At 40.2% G+C, this 18513-nt stretch overlaps 1 protein-coding gene across 1 annotated transcript in view; it reads left to right on the top strand.

Moving 5' to 3' along the window:
• The first annotated feature begins 19 nt into the window (after window positions 1–19).
• SMC6 (structural maintenance of chromosomes 6) overlaps window positions 20–18513 on the top strand; it is a 68524-nt gene continuing 50030 nt past the window's right edge. Inside the window, exons 1-4 of the mRNA XM_043917152.1 lie at window positions 20–157; window positions 11291–11436; window positions 14058–14175; window positions 16240–16345. Of these exons, the coding sequence (XP_043773087.1) occupies window positions 11296–11436; window positions 14058–14175; window positions 16240–16345 (365 nt within the window). The 5' untranslated portion in view covers window positions 20–157; window positions 11291–11295. The remainder of the gene's footprint in view (window positions 158–11290; window positions 11437–14057; window positions 14176–16239; window positions 16346–18513) is intronic.

Here is an 18513-nt window from a genome sequence, read left to right as displayed (position 1 = left end):
GGCTCCTGCCTTCTCCAGCGGTGGGCGCGCGGTGTCTCGAGGACCAACGGCTGTCGGGTCGACTGCTAGAGTCCACCAACGTGGTTTTAGCGCCTTGTGCCGCGGCGGCAGCCCCGCCGATCGGGGGTTCCTTGGGGGAGACTTCGACTTGTTCGAGGTAGGCTGAGGGCGCGCTCCGTCGCTCTCTTGCTTCGGAACCTCCCGTGGCCGGCGCCCTCCCTCAGTCCACCCGCTGGCGGCCGGGTCGGTGGAGTCGCGGCGGTGCCCAGGGCGCGCGGGTCAACGGCCGCTGGTGATCTCCGCGCCCTCTCCTCGGGCGGCGCGGGTCCCTTCAGCCACAGGAAACTTGCCGGTGTCCGCGGGGCCCCTCCCTCGGACGGCTCTGGCGGCGGTGCTTGAAAAATCAGTCTCCCGCTAGCCTAAGGGAACCCGGCGCCCGGCCCCGAACGGCCCCTTATTTAGGCTTTGATGAGTGGTTTGAGGGGGAGAAGGGTCAGGGGGATGAGTTTGGGCTCGGGAATTGGGTTCTTATCACCCTCTCTGATGACCCCTTACAAGTAACAACTTAACTACATTTAAGAGATATGTGTAAATATATCTGAAGGTAGCTTTGTTGCTAAATGCCAGTTTCCGGAGAACGCAAAACTGTTACCTAGAAAAATTTAAATTGTGAAGATCGGAGGCTTTATGATGACATGTCTTTCCCCCTGATTTTCTTGTGAAGATGAATTGGAGAAGAATCAGTACTGGGAATTCCAGAACACAGAGCTTAAGGGTGGAGGGGCATAAGAGGGTGCTGGCTAATTCCTAGGGAAGCAGCTATTTGGTGTTTAAACCCCGAACACGGAACTTATGTGAGTGCTTGCTACTCTGTATATGTCGTGAGATTGAAAGGGAGTGTTCTAAATACAAGCTATTCTGGAATATACTCAAAAGAAGAAAAAGTCCAAATTTCCGGATTTTAGATGGCTGCTGGGTAGTCTTTTAAAATGCTCACTAGCTTATGCACTGGCTTGTAGATAGTTCCATGGGTGTATATGGGTGGTAAGGGAGCATGTTAGAAATACTTAGATTCACTTTATCTCCTTTTATTGTGAGAAATATGCAGAGTAATTATTTCCTGTAGAATTGTGTGTTTACAGTTTTCCGCTTTTTTCCCCCTTGAATGCCAGTAAGTACAAAGAAGTTTGGAGATTACCACAATATTGCTTTTTACATGTTTTGGTATAAGAACCAGTGTTGTTTGACCCTGAACAGGTTGGTACCACCTCTGTAAATTTCAGTTTCTATTTTGTAATTGGTCTTCCCCAGTGCGTCAGATAGTAAAGTATCAGCCTGCAATGCAGGCAACCTGGGTTCGGTCCCCCTGGGTCGGAAAGATCCCCTAGAGAAGGAAATGGCAACCCACTCCAGTATTCTTGCCTGGAGAATCCTGTGGACGGAGGAGCCTGGTTTTTTATTTTACTGACTTTATTTTACTGAGTGTCTGGATGTAGAATTTTGTATAAAACCTGCCTAAATCTTGATGACCATTTTTAGACCTAAGTTAGGAAAATTAGTCAAAGCCATACTTGGTTTACTTTCAGGAACTGGTGGCTCAGCTGGTAAAGAACCCACCTGCCAATGCAGGAGACCTGAGACTTGGGTTCATTTCCTGCGTCCTGAAGATCCCCTGGAGAAGGAAGTGGCAACCCACTCCAGTATTCTTGCCTGAAAAATTCCATAGACAAAGGAGCCTGGCGGGTCACAGTCCGTGGGGTTGCAAAGAGTCACACAACTGAGTGCGCACACACGCAGATACTATGTTTAAGGCATAATTAAACGTTACAGTTATATATGTATATATACATACGTAAGTCCAGATGACTGAGGGTCAAGTGTAGACACTTAATGTTAGTATTTTTTATTCACTAGTTAATGAGATACATCTTACTCACTAGTTTCCCTGGTGAACAAATTCAAAATAGTTTCTGTGACTTTCTTAGTGCCACTGCCAAATCTCTGTCTTTGTTATTGTCTTGACACTGAGTCTTGTCCTACTCCTTCGTGACTTCATGGACTAGCCTGCCAGGCATCTCTGTCCATGGGATTTTTCAGGCAAGAATACTGGAGTGGGTTGCCACTTCCTTCTCCGGGGGATCTTCCCAACCCAGGGATCAAACCTGAGTTGACTGCATTGGCAGGCGGATTCTTTACCACTGAGCCACCTACCTGGGAAGTCTCTACTAGAATCTACCTGTATTATTTTGCTGCCTACTGGCCTATCCATCTCAATTTCCTAGAAACACTTCAAACTCAATGTTTTCAAGAAAAATGAATGAATCATTTATATTCCTTCCTTTCCAAACCTCAGTCTACTAATGATAGCATTTACTATTAAGAGTAAAGATTGTTTCTGAAAATTAAACACAAGATAAAATTTATACAGCAAGCCCAACATTAGAAGGACATATCACATTAGAATCCTTTTTGTAGTTTTATACATTACCAAAGGATGAACAAGATGAACAGACAATTTCACTTCCTATAAACAGTCAAACTTGGTTAAACTCAGTTCATGCCAGAAGGAACCTGGACATTAAAGAAGTTTGATTTTGGGTTTTGAAAACCTGGGTTTGGATTTAGGCTCTGCTAAGATACAGCTACTTAAGTTTGGGTATCTTTTAAATGAGCCTCCCCTTTTGTAAAGTAAGGGATCACTTATAAGAATGTTGAGAATTAAAAGGTTTGTACCTCTTAATCCCCTTCACTTATTTCACTCCCCTGCTTCCCCCTGCTCCCCCTTTCTGGCAATTATCCATTTGTTCTCTGTATTGAAATCTGTTTTCATTTTGTTTGTTTCTTTTGATTTTTAGATTTGACATATAAGTGAGGTCATATGAGTACTTGTCTTCCTCTGTCTGAGTTATGTCATATAGCATAATACCCTTTGGGGCTTCCCAGGTGGCTCACTGGTAAAGAATCCACCTGCCAATGCAGGAGGTTGGAGTTTGAACCCTGGGGTGGGGAGATCCTGTGGAGATGGAAATGGCTACCCACTCCGGTATTGGCTGGGAAATCCTATGGTCAGAGGAGCCTGGTGGACTACAGTCCATGGGGTCAAAAAAGATTCAAACATGATTTAGTGACTAAACAACAACAGCAATACCTATGTTGTTGCAAATGGCAAGATTTCTTTTTAATCGTTGTATAATACTCCATTGTGTGTATGTGTTTTGTTGTTGTTCAGTCACTAAGTCCTGTCTGACTCTTTGCAATCCTACGGTCTGCAGCACTCCAAGGGTGCAGGCTTCCCTGTCCTTCACCACCTCCTGGAGTCTGTTCAAACTCATGTCTGTTGAGTCAGTGATGCCATCCAACAGTCTCATCCTCTGTTGCCCCCTTCTCCTGCTGCCCTCAGTCTTTGCCAGCATCAGGATCTTTTCCAGTGAGTCAGCTCTTCGCATCAGGTGACCAAAATATTGGAACTTCAGCTTTAGCATCACACCTTCCAGTGAATATTCAGGACTGATTTCCTTTAGGATTGACTGATTTGATCTCCTTGCAGTCCAAGGGACTCTCAAGAGTCTTCTCTAGCACCACAGTTCGAAAGCATCAATTCTTCAGTGCTCAGCCTTCTTTACAGGACAGCTCTCACATCTGTACATGACTACTGGAAAAACCATAGCTCTGACTATACGGACCTTTGTCAGCAAATGCAGATGTCTCTGCATTTAACATGCTGTCTAGGTTTGTCATAGCTTTCCTTCCAACAAGCAATCGTCTTTTAATTTCATGGCTGCAGTCACTATCCACAGTGATTTTGTAGCCCAGGATAATAAAATCTGCCACTGTTCTACTTTTTTCCCATGTATTTGCCATGAAGTGATGGGAGCAGATGCCATTTTTGAACTTTGAGTTTTAAGCCACCTTTTTCACTCTCCTCTTTCTTCCTTATTGAGAGGCTGTTTAATTCCTCTTTGCTTTCTGCTGTTAGAGTGGTATCATTTGCATATCTGAGGTTGTTGATATTTCTCCCAGCAGTCTTGATTCCAGCTTGTAATTCATCAAGTCTGGCATTTCATGTGGTGTACTCTGCCTATAAGTTAAATAAGCAGGGTGACAACATACAGCCTTGATATTCCTGTCCGTTGTTCCATGTCTGGTTCTAACTGTTGCTTCTTGACCTGCATACAGGTTTCTCAGGAGGCGGGTAAGGTGGTCCAGCATTCAATCTCTTTTAAGAATTTTCCACAGTTTGTTGTGGTCCACACAGTCAAAGGCTTTAGCGTAGTCAGTGAAGCAGAAGTGGATGTTTTTCTGGAATTCTCTTGCTTTTTGTATGATCGGTGGATGTTGGATGTATATATGTATCGTGTCTATCCATTTATCTGTTGATGGACATTTAGATTGCTCCCATATGTTGGCTGTTGCAATAATGCTGCAGTGAACATCGGCGTGCATGCCCCTGCGTTGTTCAGCGCTGCTTGTCCTTTAGAGGCGGGTCTGTTTGCCTTTATGCTCACTCTCTTTCATTTGTGCTCTGTGTTGAGGCCACAGGGATTTTTTTAAAAACACAAAACTGAGTGTTCAGATTTTATTACCTGAGTTTTGCTCACCTATAATTGTTTGATGGGTAGACTAATGAATTTTTTCACTTACTTACATTATTTATTATCTGTTGCATCTCATATTTTTTCATGATATATTCCAAGCAGTGTGCTTATATTTCAGTACATTAAAAATGAGGTGGTTTAATGCAGAATGAATTTGTCTGTGGTGTGGTAGGAGCGGAATTGAGAATGAGGTCCATGGCAGATTCAGAAGCAGTAGCAATTTACCTTCTTTAAAAACCTCTGTTTTCTATTGATATTTCCAATTCTGTTATGACTGTTCTCACTGCTGTTAGCCCCTACTTTGATATTAATGGGAAGTATGAATTACTAGGTACTCACATCAAAATAGAAAATTTAGAAATTTATAATCCTGTGTTAAAATGCTTTTGGTCTTTCAAATTTCCTGTGTATATGCTTGCTATAATTAACCCTTGGTGATTGATTTTTTTTTCTCTTGAACTTATTTTTTCTTGATAATCATATTTGTTACTATTCCTGCTCTGATGGAGCTTGCTTTCTGCAAGGGAGAAGTAATATGCTCCTTAATTTTGATTTTTTTTTAATTGTAAATAAATATTAAATACCATGAAGAGCTTTGTGAATGTATTGACAATCCCAGAGGAGCTCCCCCCCCCATGTTTATGTTTTACAGGATATTAAAGGTATTTTTCTTTACATCTGTTTATGTTATCTCTTTAGCATATTAGAAACAGTAACCTATATTTAAGTCTTAGGACATTCATGTGTGTTTTTAAAAGTCCATTATCATTAAATTATAGAATGATTCCTGTTTTTAAAGATTGAATCCTTCAGTGTCTGTTAGATGCATGTTGCCGTGGCAACCTAACAGCAAACTGCAAATTCCAGGCTAAGTACAGCAAATAAAAAAACATTGTCGTCATGTAGCACACTGTATTCTGTCTTGTATAGGATCTCACATTGATTACGAGAAGCTAATCACACGTACCTTCGTTCCCTTTCTTCCCCCTGATTTTACTTGAAAAACGACCGTTTTCTAGTGGTAAAATACTAAGATCAATCAGCTGATGTCTGAGTGTCGGCTAACTGAAGATCATGTATTAAGCATTAATAAAAACTGTCTAAAAGGACATTTAATATTGGGAAAATGAAGAAGTAATGCTTCTTCTTTGCTCTTCTGCAATAAATAAATGACTGTAACTGAGTAAGAAACAGGTATGAGTGGGAGGAAAGGCAGTGTTGGGAAAATAATAGCCTGGTAGTGTTCTAGGGAATTTAAGTTAGCTGAAATTAATGTACATTAATTCTTGCTATTAAATAATTTGAAAATTATGTTTGATTTTCAAGTTCTGACTTGCATAAGAGATTCAAAATAAACACTAAGTTACTTGTCAGAAAGATGGTGAATATTATGTAATTGTGACTGTAATGCTAGTACTCTCTCAAAAGGCGTTTGTTTAGGTTAAATGTCCTTTGGATGTTAACTAATATTCCCTTTAAATGGTATTTGATTTATCATGATACATTAGGTTCCTTGTTGCCTTAGGACAGGATAAAGTCCTAAATATTTAATGTTGTTTACAACAATTCTTCTCAGACTTAATGTGCTTGTGAGTCACCCGAGACCTTGTTAAAATGAAGATTCAGATTCACTTGTTTTAAATTGAAGTCTGAGATTCTGGATATCTAGCGTGTTCCTAGGAGATGTAGATGCTGCTTGCTGGTCCTTGGACCACACTTTGAATATCAAGTCTACCAGTCATTCTGTGGCTGGCTTCTCTGCTGCCCTAACTTTCTTACTGGTAGCTGTGTCTTGTCATTTATGGCACTGTGTCATGGGCATGCTTATAGTATTCCCTGCAGTAGCAGTTTGCCGAATGTAGTCCCAGGATCCATGAGACTGTTTCAGAGGGCCTAAAAGATCAAAATTGTTCTCATAATAATCATAAGATGTTATTTCCCTTTTTTACTTTCATTCACTTGTAACTACACTGAAGAGTTTTCTAGAGGTTATAGACGTGATGATGTCATTGCTCTGATGACTGATACAATGTGTACTTGTGGGTTGTTTTAAAATTTTTTCAGTTTTAATTTATAATATGGTAAATATTGATAGAAACAAAAGCCCTCTGAGGTCCTTGGTACTTTTAAGACACTACAACCTTTGAGAACTGCTGCCCTCTGGTTTTCTTAGGCCATGGACACAGAGACTTACATCTAGAACTTGACCAGCTCTTTCCATGGCTTGAGGTGGCTGTTGGGCTGGGGTGGGCTCCTCGCTTCTCTAGGCAGTGGTAAAAGGCCTTCTCTGACGCATTCAGTGGGAAGTGGGAGTAAGTATTATAGCTTCCTGTTATACCCTCTTAGGGGTAGACCTCTAGGTTCTTCATCAGATGCCCCTATCATGGCTCCCTACTTGGCCTGCACAGCCTTGTCTGACACTGGCCCAAATGGGATGTTGAGATGCCTCCTTTTAGCATTACCAGAAGGAGGTCCACACTACCCACTTGACCTGTGCTGATGCAGGGGGTGGTGAGGAAGGGACAACAGTTCTTTTAATGGTATTTGACTAGAGTGATCATTGTCTGAAAGTCTTCTTGTTAAACTCCCTTTTCCTGGCCTTTTGTCTGGAGAGAACAGGCTTTCACTAAACCTTTTGTTTCCCCCTGCTCCTCTTGGTGTTTCCCCTGTTGCTGGCTTCTCCAAGTCCACAGTAGTTGGGGGAAAACAAAAACTCAGTGAATCACTGTGATGTCTTTCCTTGGATTGTGAGGCTCCTACCCATCTACCTCCTTTTTCAGAGCTGTCTTATGCTTGTTTTATAGTATATAATTTTCATGGATGTTTTACGAAGCAAGAGGAATAGGGAAAATACATCTGTTCCACCTTCCTAGAAGTGGAAGTCTCTGCTTTTTTCAACTTGCACTTTGGGTTAAAGAATTCTGAACTCCAGCCCCACTGCATATCTCTTATATTTGGTTATCTAAAAATATATAAGTAAGTATTAAAATATTTTTGTTAAAGAAAAACTAGATTTGGTAAACATAAATAGCTACTTTGGGGCAAAAAAAGATTAATTAAATAGAATTGACATGAAAGGAATCACGACCACAGTTGTGGATTGTACAAAACAAGGTAATTTTGTGTAATAAATTTGAAGCTTTAAATTATCAATGTTCTGATAATTATACTGAAAATAAAATTACAGGAGACTTGACCTAGGAATCTATAGTCAACCTGTAATAACCAGTATACAAAAAAAGAAATTGAAATGATTTCATAAAATTAAAATAGTCTCCACTATCTAATAGCTTTAAGCTTAGTTCTTTTTCACTTTCAAAAAACCTTTCAGTGCCATGCCATAGTGGTGATTGCAGAGCATTAAAAGATAAACTACCCAGTTCACTTAATGAAGCATGCATTGTCATAATAAAACTTGTCAGAGATAGTTCCCCAAAACAGTTCCAACAAAATATGTATAGATATTTGATATTTCTGCAAAATTGTTTCTGTCAGTATAAATTTGGAGGGCAGTGGATAAAAATTAAGCAGTGTATGTATCTCTCCCCTGCCCTCCTCTCTCTCATTTGTGCTTTGAGTCCTTATTCTCCCATTTTCCTTTAATTTCATGCTGTCTTTGAAACATACTCCACTGGCCCCCCAGCCTCCCAGCACACACCTACATGTCTGACTGGCTATCTTGCAATTCATACATCATCAAGTTGAAGCATCCTTTTTTCTACTGAGGACTGAGTTGAATCTTTCAGTCCAAGTTCATGAGAGAGAAAATCTCATTTAATCCCCTGCTGCCCAGATACCTGGTACAAACCTGCTGTGATATAGTTCTGGGGGCACTTAAACGGAATAAAAGTAGAGCTATTTTTCATATTCTTGTATCTTAGAAATTTTTTGTTACCTATGCTGTGGATGTTTCTCGTTACTCAGCAAACAGTTATTGGGTACCTATCACTTTAGGGCTCTAAGAATTTTTAAGAGAAAAATGAAAGCAACAGTTCAAGTAATCATACCATTTCATTTCAATGAAAGACCATCAACTTGGACTTAAGATGCGGCATTTATGTTTAGAAAAGCTTGATGATGTTAATTTTCTAGGGACAAATTTTAAAGAATATTGGTAAAAACAAAAAAACTAGACAATTAGCCTGGGTTATTTCTTAGAGAACAGTGACACTGTCCTCAGTGACACTACTCAGTTCAGTTGCTCAGTCGTGTCTGACTCTTTGCGACTCCATGGACTGCAGCACGGCACGCCTTCCTGTCCATCACCAACTCCTGAAGTTTACTCAAACTCCTGTCCATTGAGTCAGTGATGCCATCCAACCATCTCATCCTCTGTCATCCCCTTCTCCTGCCTTCAGTCTTTCCCAGCATCAGGGTCTTTTCCAATGAATCAGTTCTTCACATCAGGCACCCAAAGTATTGGAGTTTGAGCTTCAGCATCAGTCCTTCCAATGAATATTCAGGACGGATTTCCTTTAGGATGGACTTGATCTTTTTGCAGTCTGTGGGACTCTCAAAGAGTCTTCTCCAACACCACAGTTCAAAAGCATCAATTCTTTGGTGCTCAGCTTTCTTTACAGTCCAACTCTCACATCCATACATGACTACTGGAAAAACCAGAGCCTTGACTAGACGGACCTTTGTTGGCAAAGTAATATCTCTGCTTTTTAATATGCTGTCTAGGTTGGTCATAACTTTCCTTCCAAGGAGTAAGCGTCTTTTAATTTCATGGCTGCAGTCACCATCTGCAGTGATTTTGGAGCCCCCGAAAATAAAGTCTGTCACTGTTTCCATTGCTTCCCCATCTGTTTGCCATGAAGTGATGGGACCAGATGCCGTGATCTTAGTTTTCTGCATGTTGAGTTTTAAGCCAACTTTTTCACTCTCCTCTCTCACTTTCATCAAGAGGCTCTTTAGTTCTTCGCTTTCTGCCATAAGGTTGGTGTCATCTGCTTATCTGAGGTTACTGCTGTTTCTCCCAGCAATCTTGATTCCAGCTTGTGCTTCATCCAGCCCAGCGTTTCTAATGATGTACTCTGCATATAAGTTAAATAAGCATGGTGACAATATATAGCCTTGACATACTCCTTTCCTGATTTGGAACCAGTCTGTTCCATGTCCAGTTCTAACTGTTGCTTCTTGACTTGAATACAGATTCTCAGGAGGCAGGTCAGATGGTCTGGTATTCCCATCGCTTTAAAAATTTTCCACAGTTTGTTGAGATCCACACAGTCAAAGACTTTGGCATAGTCAATAAAGCAGAAGTAGATGTTTTTCTGGAACTCTTACTTTTTTGATGATCCAGCAGATGTTAGCAATTTGATCTCTGGTTCCTCTGCCTTTTCTAAAACCAGCTTGAACATCTGAAAGTTCACGATTCACATATTGCCGAATCCTGGCTTGGAGAATTTTGAGCATTACTTTACTAGTGTGTGAGATGAGTACAATTGTGTGGTAGTTTGAGCATTCTTTGGCATTGCCTTTCTTTGAAATTGGAATGAAAACTGACCTTTTCCAGTCCTGTGGCCACTGCTGAGATTTCCAAATTTGCTGGCATATTGAGTGAAGCACTTTCACAGCATCATCTTTTAGGATTTGAAATAGCTCAACTGGAATTCCATCACCTCCACTAGCTTTGTTCTTAGTGATGTTTCCTACGGCCCTCTTGACTCCTATTCCAGGATGTCTGGCTCTAGGTGAGTGATCACATCATTGTGATTATCTGGGTCATGAAGATCTTTTTCATATAGTTCTTCTGTGTATTCTTGCCACCTCTTCTTAATATCTTCTGCTTCTGTTAGGTCCATACCATTTCTGTCCTTTATTGAGCCTATCTTTGCATGAAATGTTCTCTTAGTATCTCTAAATTTTCTTGAAGAGATCTCTTGTCTTTCCCATTCTATTGTTTTCCTCTATTTTTTATATTGATCGCTGAGGAAGGCTTTCTTATCTCTCCTTGCTATTCTTTGGAACTCTGCATTCAAATGGGAATAGCTTTCCTTTTCTCCTTTGCCTTTCACTTTTCTTCTAGTGCTAGGCGAAAGTGAAAGTCACTGTTTCATGTCAGACTCTTTGAGACTCCTTGGACTATACAGTCCACTACATATATGCTTCTTTGGGGAAATAATGTTAGTTTTATATGATACTGTATTACTTTATAACTTATAAAAATTGGATGATTGCTCTGGAGTAAGTTGAGAAGGCATTATACCATCTCATCAATAGATCCACAGTTTCACAAATAAAACCGTTTACCTTTTGTGAGCTTAGGAGTTAAAATACTTAGATAGGTCCGTATCAATAAAAACCTCCATCATGAATCCCTCTGAAGTAAAATCAACTAGTGTAGCATATGCAGATTTTTTAAAACAGGAATTTATTATCTACTTCTGTAGTGAGAAGTCTGACATGTCTGCCTGGGCTAAAATCAAGAGAACAGGAGGGATATGTTCCTTTCCAGAGGTTCTTGAGTGTCTGTGTCCTTACCTTTCCACCTTCTTGTGACCACTCGCATTCTTTGGCTCATGGCCCCCTCCCTCCCCACAGATGGTAATTTTACTTAAAGTGAAAATGGATGGATATAGTACTAAAACTTAAGCTTTGTCTAATTTTGTTAAGTTTTATAATATATATATGGAACAGTTGTATGGATGCTTTACATGATTTTCTTCACTGTCACTGTAATATTTGTTTAGACCTGATGGCCAAAAGAAAGGAAGAAAATTTTTTCTCTCCTGAAAATGCCAAAAGACCAAGACAAGAAGAATTGGACGATTTTGATAAAGATGAATGTGACGAAGATGAATGTGCAGTTTCTTTCACTAATGGTACCTCTACTTTGGTGAGTGCAAAATTATAAAATTAATATATTTTGATTGGCCTGTTTCTCCTGTCTGTTTTATATATTGTATTCTTAATTCAGTATCCGAAGCTGGGTCTCTAGCTGCAGAGGAAAAGTCACATGAATTTTTAAAAGTGAGGTAAAAATCACCTAATTTTGAAGTTCATGTTAATTTTTAGAAAAAATTAGTAGAGAAAACAATAAAACAAAGAGGTAGTTCTTTGGAAAGGTCAGTAAAACTTACAAACCTCTACTAAGATTGAGGAAGGGGAAAAATGAGAGAAAACACAAACTACCAATATCAGGAATGAAACAGTGGATTTGACCATAGACTCTGCAAACAACAAAAGGATAATATGGCAACTTCCCTGGTGGTCCAGTAGTTAAGAATCTGCCTTCCAATGCTGAAGACGGGAGTTGGATCCCTGGTCTGGGAAGATCCCACATGTGGCGAGGCAGCTAAGCTTGTGTGCCACAGTTACTGAAACTTGCGCTCTCTGTAGAGCCCGTGCTCCACGACACGAGAAGCCATCTCAGTGAAAAGCCCTCACACCAGAGCTAGAGAGTAGCCGCCGGCTCACTGCAACTAAATAAAAGCCTGGTACAGCAGTGAAGACCCAGCGTGCCCAAAAGTGTATTTTAAAAGAAAGGACGATAAGGGAAGATCCCCTGGAGAAGGGATGGCTTACCCACACCAGTATTCTTGGGCTTCCCCGGTGATTCAGACGCTAAAGAATCTGCCTGCAATGTGAGAGACCTGGGTTTGATCCCTGGGTTGTGAAGATCCTCTGGAGGAGGGCATGGCAACCCACTCCGATATTCTTGCCTGGAGAATCCCCATGGACAGAAGAACCTGGTGGGCTACAGTGCATGGCGTCGCAGAGAGTCAGACGTGACAGAGTGACTAAGCATAGCACAGCATCACAGAGAAAAGAAGATTTATTTTCTCCCAAAAATCTGTACATGAGTGTTCACAGCAGCTTTATTTGTAATACTCAAAAACTGACAATACAGATGTCAAACAGTGAGTGAGTAGTTAAGCCTGCTATAGTACATCTCTACCCTGAGATACTGTTTAGCAGTAGAAAACAGTGAACTGTGCACATAGACAACAAAAGACAGTTAAGCTGAGTGAAGGAAAAAATGCTTCTTGAAAGGTTGCATTCTGTCTGATTCCATGCATATAACATTCTTGAAATAACAGTGTCTCAGAAATGGAGAACAGATCAGTGGGCCAGGGTAAAGGAGGAGTGGGTGGGGAGGAATGAGGATGGGGTTCTAGAGGGACAATGTGATAGGTACTTGTGACGGGAATATTTTCTGCATCACTATCAAAATGAGCACCCTGGTGTGGTATTGTACCATAGTTTTCAAGATTTTACCTTTGGCAGAACCTGGGTAAAGGAGTCACAGGATTTGTCTGTATTATTTTTTATAACTACATCTAAGTCTTCAATTAGACCAAAATAAACTGAAGATGTTTAAAAAGTCTTCAACCATGATTTCTACAGAATTCTGCTTGTTTTTGTTGCTACATCAAGTCTGACTCTTTGTGACCCCATGGCCTGTAGCCTGCCATGCTCCTCTGTCCATGGGATTTCCCAGGCAAGAACACTGGAGCGGGTTCCCATTTCCTTCTCCAGGAGATCTTCCCGACCCAGGGATCGAACTCTTGTCTCCTGCATTGGGAGACAGGTTCTTTACCATTGAGCCACCTGGGAAGCCACTCATATAAGGATGTAAATTTTTCCTGCTTTTTAATAAGCTGCTGTTTAGTAATAGAGAACCAGAGATTTGTATAATAAATAACTTAAAAGTTGGAGACATTAAACGTTCTTCAAAAACATTTGGAAGGTTTGGTAATATATGGTTGATTTATTTTCATATTTTAACTACAAAGTGTGACCACTGTGTGTCAAACTCTTGGTTAAAACCTATGAACCGTCTCTAATTTAATTATGACATATTCACAGTATGGAAATTATAATTCTGTGCTCTCTCTGCAGTGGACACATGTAGCAATGTCTGAATATAATCTTTGGTTGTCACACCTGGGGTTGGAGGAGAGAGTGCTGGTGGGTAGTGGCTAGAGATGCTGTTAAATATCCCACAATGCCGAAGATAGCCTCTCTCCAACAGAAAGTGATCTGACTCAAGATGTTGGTTTTGTCCATATTAAAAAAGAACCCTGTGAAATACTTGTTAGAACCTATAAGGACTTAAAATGAACAGTTAATCATATGAATTAATGTCATTTGCTCATTGATTGAAGGCCTCCCTAGTGGCTCAGTGGTAAAGAACCTACCTGCCAATGCAGGAGATGCAGGTTCAATCCCTTGGTCAGGAAGATTCGGTGGAGAAGGAAATGGCAACCTACTCCAGTATTATTGCATGGACAGAAGAGCCTGGTGGGCTACAGTTCATGGGGTCTTAAAGAGTTGGACACAACTTAGTGACTGAGCATGCACTTACTCATTGATTGAAATTAACATTTAAAACTATACTTTCTGTAACTTTTTTCATTGGTAGCACTGCTGATCTTTCTCCTGCTAACAAACAGTTGGATGATTGTAGTGATTGAATTAGATTGATTGTTTTCTCTCATTTTTTAAAATTCATAGACAGCAGCAGAAGTTGGAATAATTGAGAGTATTCAGCTCAAAAACTTCATGTGTCATTCGATGCTTGGACCCTTTAAGTTTGGTTCTAATGTCAACTTTGTTGTTGGCAATAATGGAAGTAAGTGTTTTTGCCTTCCTTCTTATTTGACTTTGAGCAGTACATTGAAGTCAGAATGCTTTAACTTTTTAAAATAGGTGCCTGTTAGTGCTGATACAGCTAAGTTTTAGATCTCTGGTTTGTGGTCATGAATTTTTCAGTATTTGCTGCCAGTCTACACTTTAAGAAAATAATGAGTTAACTCTGGGTTCATTATGCAAGAGATATAAACCTTTCCTTCATGTTGTTTTGCCACTTTATTTTTTTTAATTGAAAGATAATTGCTGTAAAGAATTTTGTAGTTTTCAATCAAACATCAACAAGAATCAGCCGTAGGTACACCCATGTCCCCTCCCCGCCCTCCCAAACCTCCCTTCCAACTCCCTCCCAATCCCACCCTTCTGGAATGAGTAGTGATTTGAATCTATGTACCTTGGAATTCATACCATAGAAGAGTAGGCAAGCTATCCTCATTGCTGTTGAGGCAGTCCTGTGTCTTGTATCTATTAACTGTTGTTAACAGCATGAATGAAGTGCCATGGGAATCCAAACAAGAAAGAAATGAATTCTCACTCATGTGGCCAATGAAAGCTTTAAGAAGAGATCGGGTGGAGAGGGATGGGAGGGGGAGGGGGATCGGGATGGGGTATACATGTAAATCCATGGCTGATTCATGTCAATGTATGACAAAAACCACTACAATATTGTAAAGTAATTAGCCTCCAACTAATAAAAATAAATGAAAAAAAAAGAGATGGTATTTGTGGTGGTATTTGAATAAAAATGAAAGATCTTTTAGATGTTCGTGGGAAAGAAGTAGCTGAGACACAGAGGAAGACATTGGAGTTGGAAAGACGATTTAGGCAGCCTTTGTGGTGAACCTGCTGGGTATGACATGTTGGCTGCTTGACTGAGCCAGTGGAGAGGGAGAGGAACTTGCCAGGGTCCAGGGATGGTGGTTGTGCTAGAACATGAAACTAGTACAGATAGCTCTGTGGTCTGTTTAGTTGTTCTTTGTTTTCCTTCCTCTGTTAGTTCAAGAGAAAAGTGTTTTTAGAAGGAGAGAATAGACAAAGGACCAGAGCTATGGGGAGGTCAAACAGGACAAGTAGTAAAGACAGAGTGGTAGGTTCTGCAGTTAGAGCTTAACATTCGAAATAGTGAAAGTATTAATCTAATGAAGGTGGTGGAAGCTGTGAATTTGGAAATGAAGAAAAAGGAGAAAGTTAGGATAGGAACTCGAAAGGCATCCCAGGAACTAAATTGGGTTAACTGTTGTATACTTGGTTTAATTTAGAGTATGTTGTGAAAGATGATGAGTTGATAAGAGTTGATCTCTTTGGTTGATTGTGGAGTTGAGAAACTGGTTATCATATTCTGGGTAATTGTTACAGATTTTGCTATGTTAGCTTGTGATATTTTTTGTCTGTTAAGAGTAAAAAAGTTTAAAGAGTGAGCAAATGAATAATACTCAAATTAGGAATAATAATTGTCAAAATATCACAAAATATAAAAACATCTGTCTATACGACTGATAGTTTTTCATATTTAAACTCATTTATTCAGCAAATATGTGAGTGCCTATCATGGGCTGATATTGGAGATAGCCACTGAGTTAAGGTCCTATCCCTGTGGAGCTTGCAATCAGGGTCAAAAATGGTTTCGGGCTTCTGAGAATTTATGGGAAAAGAAAAATCCTAATTTTAATTAAATTAGGATGTAAGAGACATTAGATGAGTTAAATATATTTGGGTTAATTAGAAAGATAAGTTCATTTAATAGCTGACAGGTCAAGATGATACTATGAATTTTAGGTTGGAAAGTTATCAACCACTTTTTCCCATTTATGGCAAAAATTTGATTCCTGAAATGTACTGATTTTTTTTTCTAATAGCAGCAGCTAAATATTTCATGATTTATACAACTTTTTGTTTTTGGCACTAGAAGAAAACTATAATTGAAGTGTAACACTTCCTTTCAGGGTTAGACTATTTCACATCTCTGAGAAATATTTTTACATAAAATTGTAGGAATCAGACTTCTCCCTCTCTAATGCATGTGATTTCCTCAACACCTGTTCTTTAGGTGGCAAGAGTGCGGTGCTCACAGCTCTCATAGTTGGTCTTGGTGGAAAAGCTGTCACTACTAATCGAGGATCTTCTTTAAAAGGTTTTGTGAAGGATGGACAGAAGTAAGTGTTGGCTTTCTACATGTATCTTTCAGTTCTTTAATAAGAAGCAGCTTTAGATTCTCAATTCATGTAGACATTGTTGGAAATGAATTGGCTTCCCAGAAGTGGAGCCGAGGTGTCAGGTGTCATATCTTTTCATTGCTTTCTCTTCCCCATTGCTTTCTCTTGCTGGCTTAGCCCACTGTTGCCTCTTTCTCTCTCCTGATAGAATGCTTGTGTCACTTAATGCCATGCACCTCCCCCCGACACTTGTTTCTTTTACCTTTCTGGAAGAATGAGCAATGATAAATTTGTATACTTCCATTTAAAGGTATATTTATGAACATGGGACTTTAAATTATTTTGGCTGCGTAGCATGCAGAATCTTACCGTGACTAGGGATCGAGCTCCTGCCCCCTGCAGGAAGTGCAGAGCCTTATCCGCTGGACCACCAGGACTTCTCTGGCTCTTGTCCCGAATCCAGCTTCAGCAAGTCCACGTTGATACCACATGAGCTAGAGCAGAGTTAGTAACCAGTCAAGGTGTCCCTAAACAGAATTCTGCCTCCCAGCTCTTAAGAATTGCAAAAAAGTATTCCATTCTGTCTCTCATTTTGTATGCTTTACTCAGGTGGTTCACCAGTGAATTTGGTGTGAGGACCACAATCACAAGCCCCTTTGTGGTTCATCCTGACCCTTGTGAATGGTTATATAACAACCATGTGTGACTTTATGTTTGTGTTTCTTTTTGTTACATTCACCGTCACCTAACTGTATATTAATTGCCTGGTTTGTGTCATCATAGATTTGTGGCCTTTTGTCCATTAGGAGCTCTTGTCAGGCTGATCTCCTTATTCTTTTTAGTTCAGTCTCAGAAAACCCTGAAAGGATCCTCATTTCTCCTATGAACTGGACGTCACAGACTCTGTCATCGCAGCTCCCACAGTGAGGCGGTTCCACTGCGTGTTTCTCCCTCACATACTCGGTGCCCAGGGACTTCTGGAACTTTGATACTTGACACTGATTGTCTTTTTTTCCCCCTTGTAACTGACTTTCCTTTTGCTCAGTGTTATATCCATTTAACTTCCCTCATTTTCCATTTGATTTCTAAAAAACAGAATGAGGATGTGATGTGGATCAGGATTGCAGGTTTCTTATGTATTTCTCAGAAACCTTAGGAATCTTACCCCTAAGCCAAGGTTCCAAGTGGACTTAGGAGGAGGGAGGAAAAGATGGACAGAGAATTGTTTCCCATGCTATATGGCCTTGGAAAGGAACTACTTGGTAACGATTCTCCAGCATGTTTTCTGTCTTTCCTGACCTTATTTGGGCTCCAGTCTGGCAAGGTCTTCTCTCTCACAGTCTCCAAAGAAAGTTATGTCTGAAGTCAAAAGTTAGCTATTTGAACACTTCAAAGTTAATGGTCTCAACTCTGTTTCAGTTCAAGTTATCCAAGTATTTACCTAGTCTACCTAGCTGGATAACCCATTGATCTGTCAAATAGAAATCTTCAGGAAGAAATTTTTTATTCTATAACATTAAATGTTTTATGTCTCAAAGATTTAAAAAATTTTTTCCATGTGGGAAGTACCTGGACCAAAGCAGAAGCTTCTTTCTGAGATTTGTCCTTGGAATGCCATTAAAAAAAGAAAGATGGATAAAGGCTAGCTTGCATAAATCACCACCATTGAAGGACACAGCTGCCTGTAGATAGGAACATTAAAATATTTTAAACAGAGGTAATAACAGCTAAAAGCTTTAACCTGAGCTCAGTCTGCTTTGTACTGACCTTGTCTGAAAAAGTAGCTAAAAACAGCTTTTCCAAACCCATTCCTACTCCTCTTGTCTTCTTCCTCATTTAAAACACTCGGTGGCTATAAAATTTCTCTAATTTTATAATCTCTGATTCTGTCATCACTTTTTTTTTTTTTAATAGAATTAGCTCACTGAGTATTTTCTTTTTGTTTTGTGTCTAAAATCTGTGTGGCTGTTTCATCTTTCCTGAGGGCGCCTGTCAGCCAGGCACAGGTTTAAGGTGGTCCTCAGGACTCCCCCTCCCCCCATCTGAAATGGCCCACTTGTGACACTTGAGCTCCAGGCTGCCTTTGTAGAGGGTTCCAACCCTCCTTAGAGATGCTTGCCCAAGATGGTTAGGAGAAGCCAGAGGACTGACTGTGCCTAGAGGCTCTT

This window comes from Cervus elaphus, chromosome 11, assembly GCF_910594005.1.
Source record: "Cervus elaphus chromosome 11, mCerEla1.1, whole genome shotgun sequence".
In the NCBI taxonomy this organism is placed as follows: domain Eukaryota; kingdom Metazoa; phylum Chordata; class Mammalia; order Artiodactyla; family Cervidae; genus Cervus; species Cervus elaphus.
The sequence above is the reverse complement of the archived record's forward strand: the minus strand, read 5'-3'. Positions and strand labels throughout refer to the sequence as shown.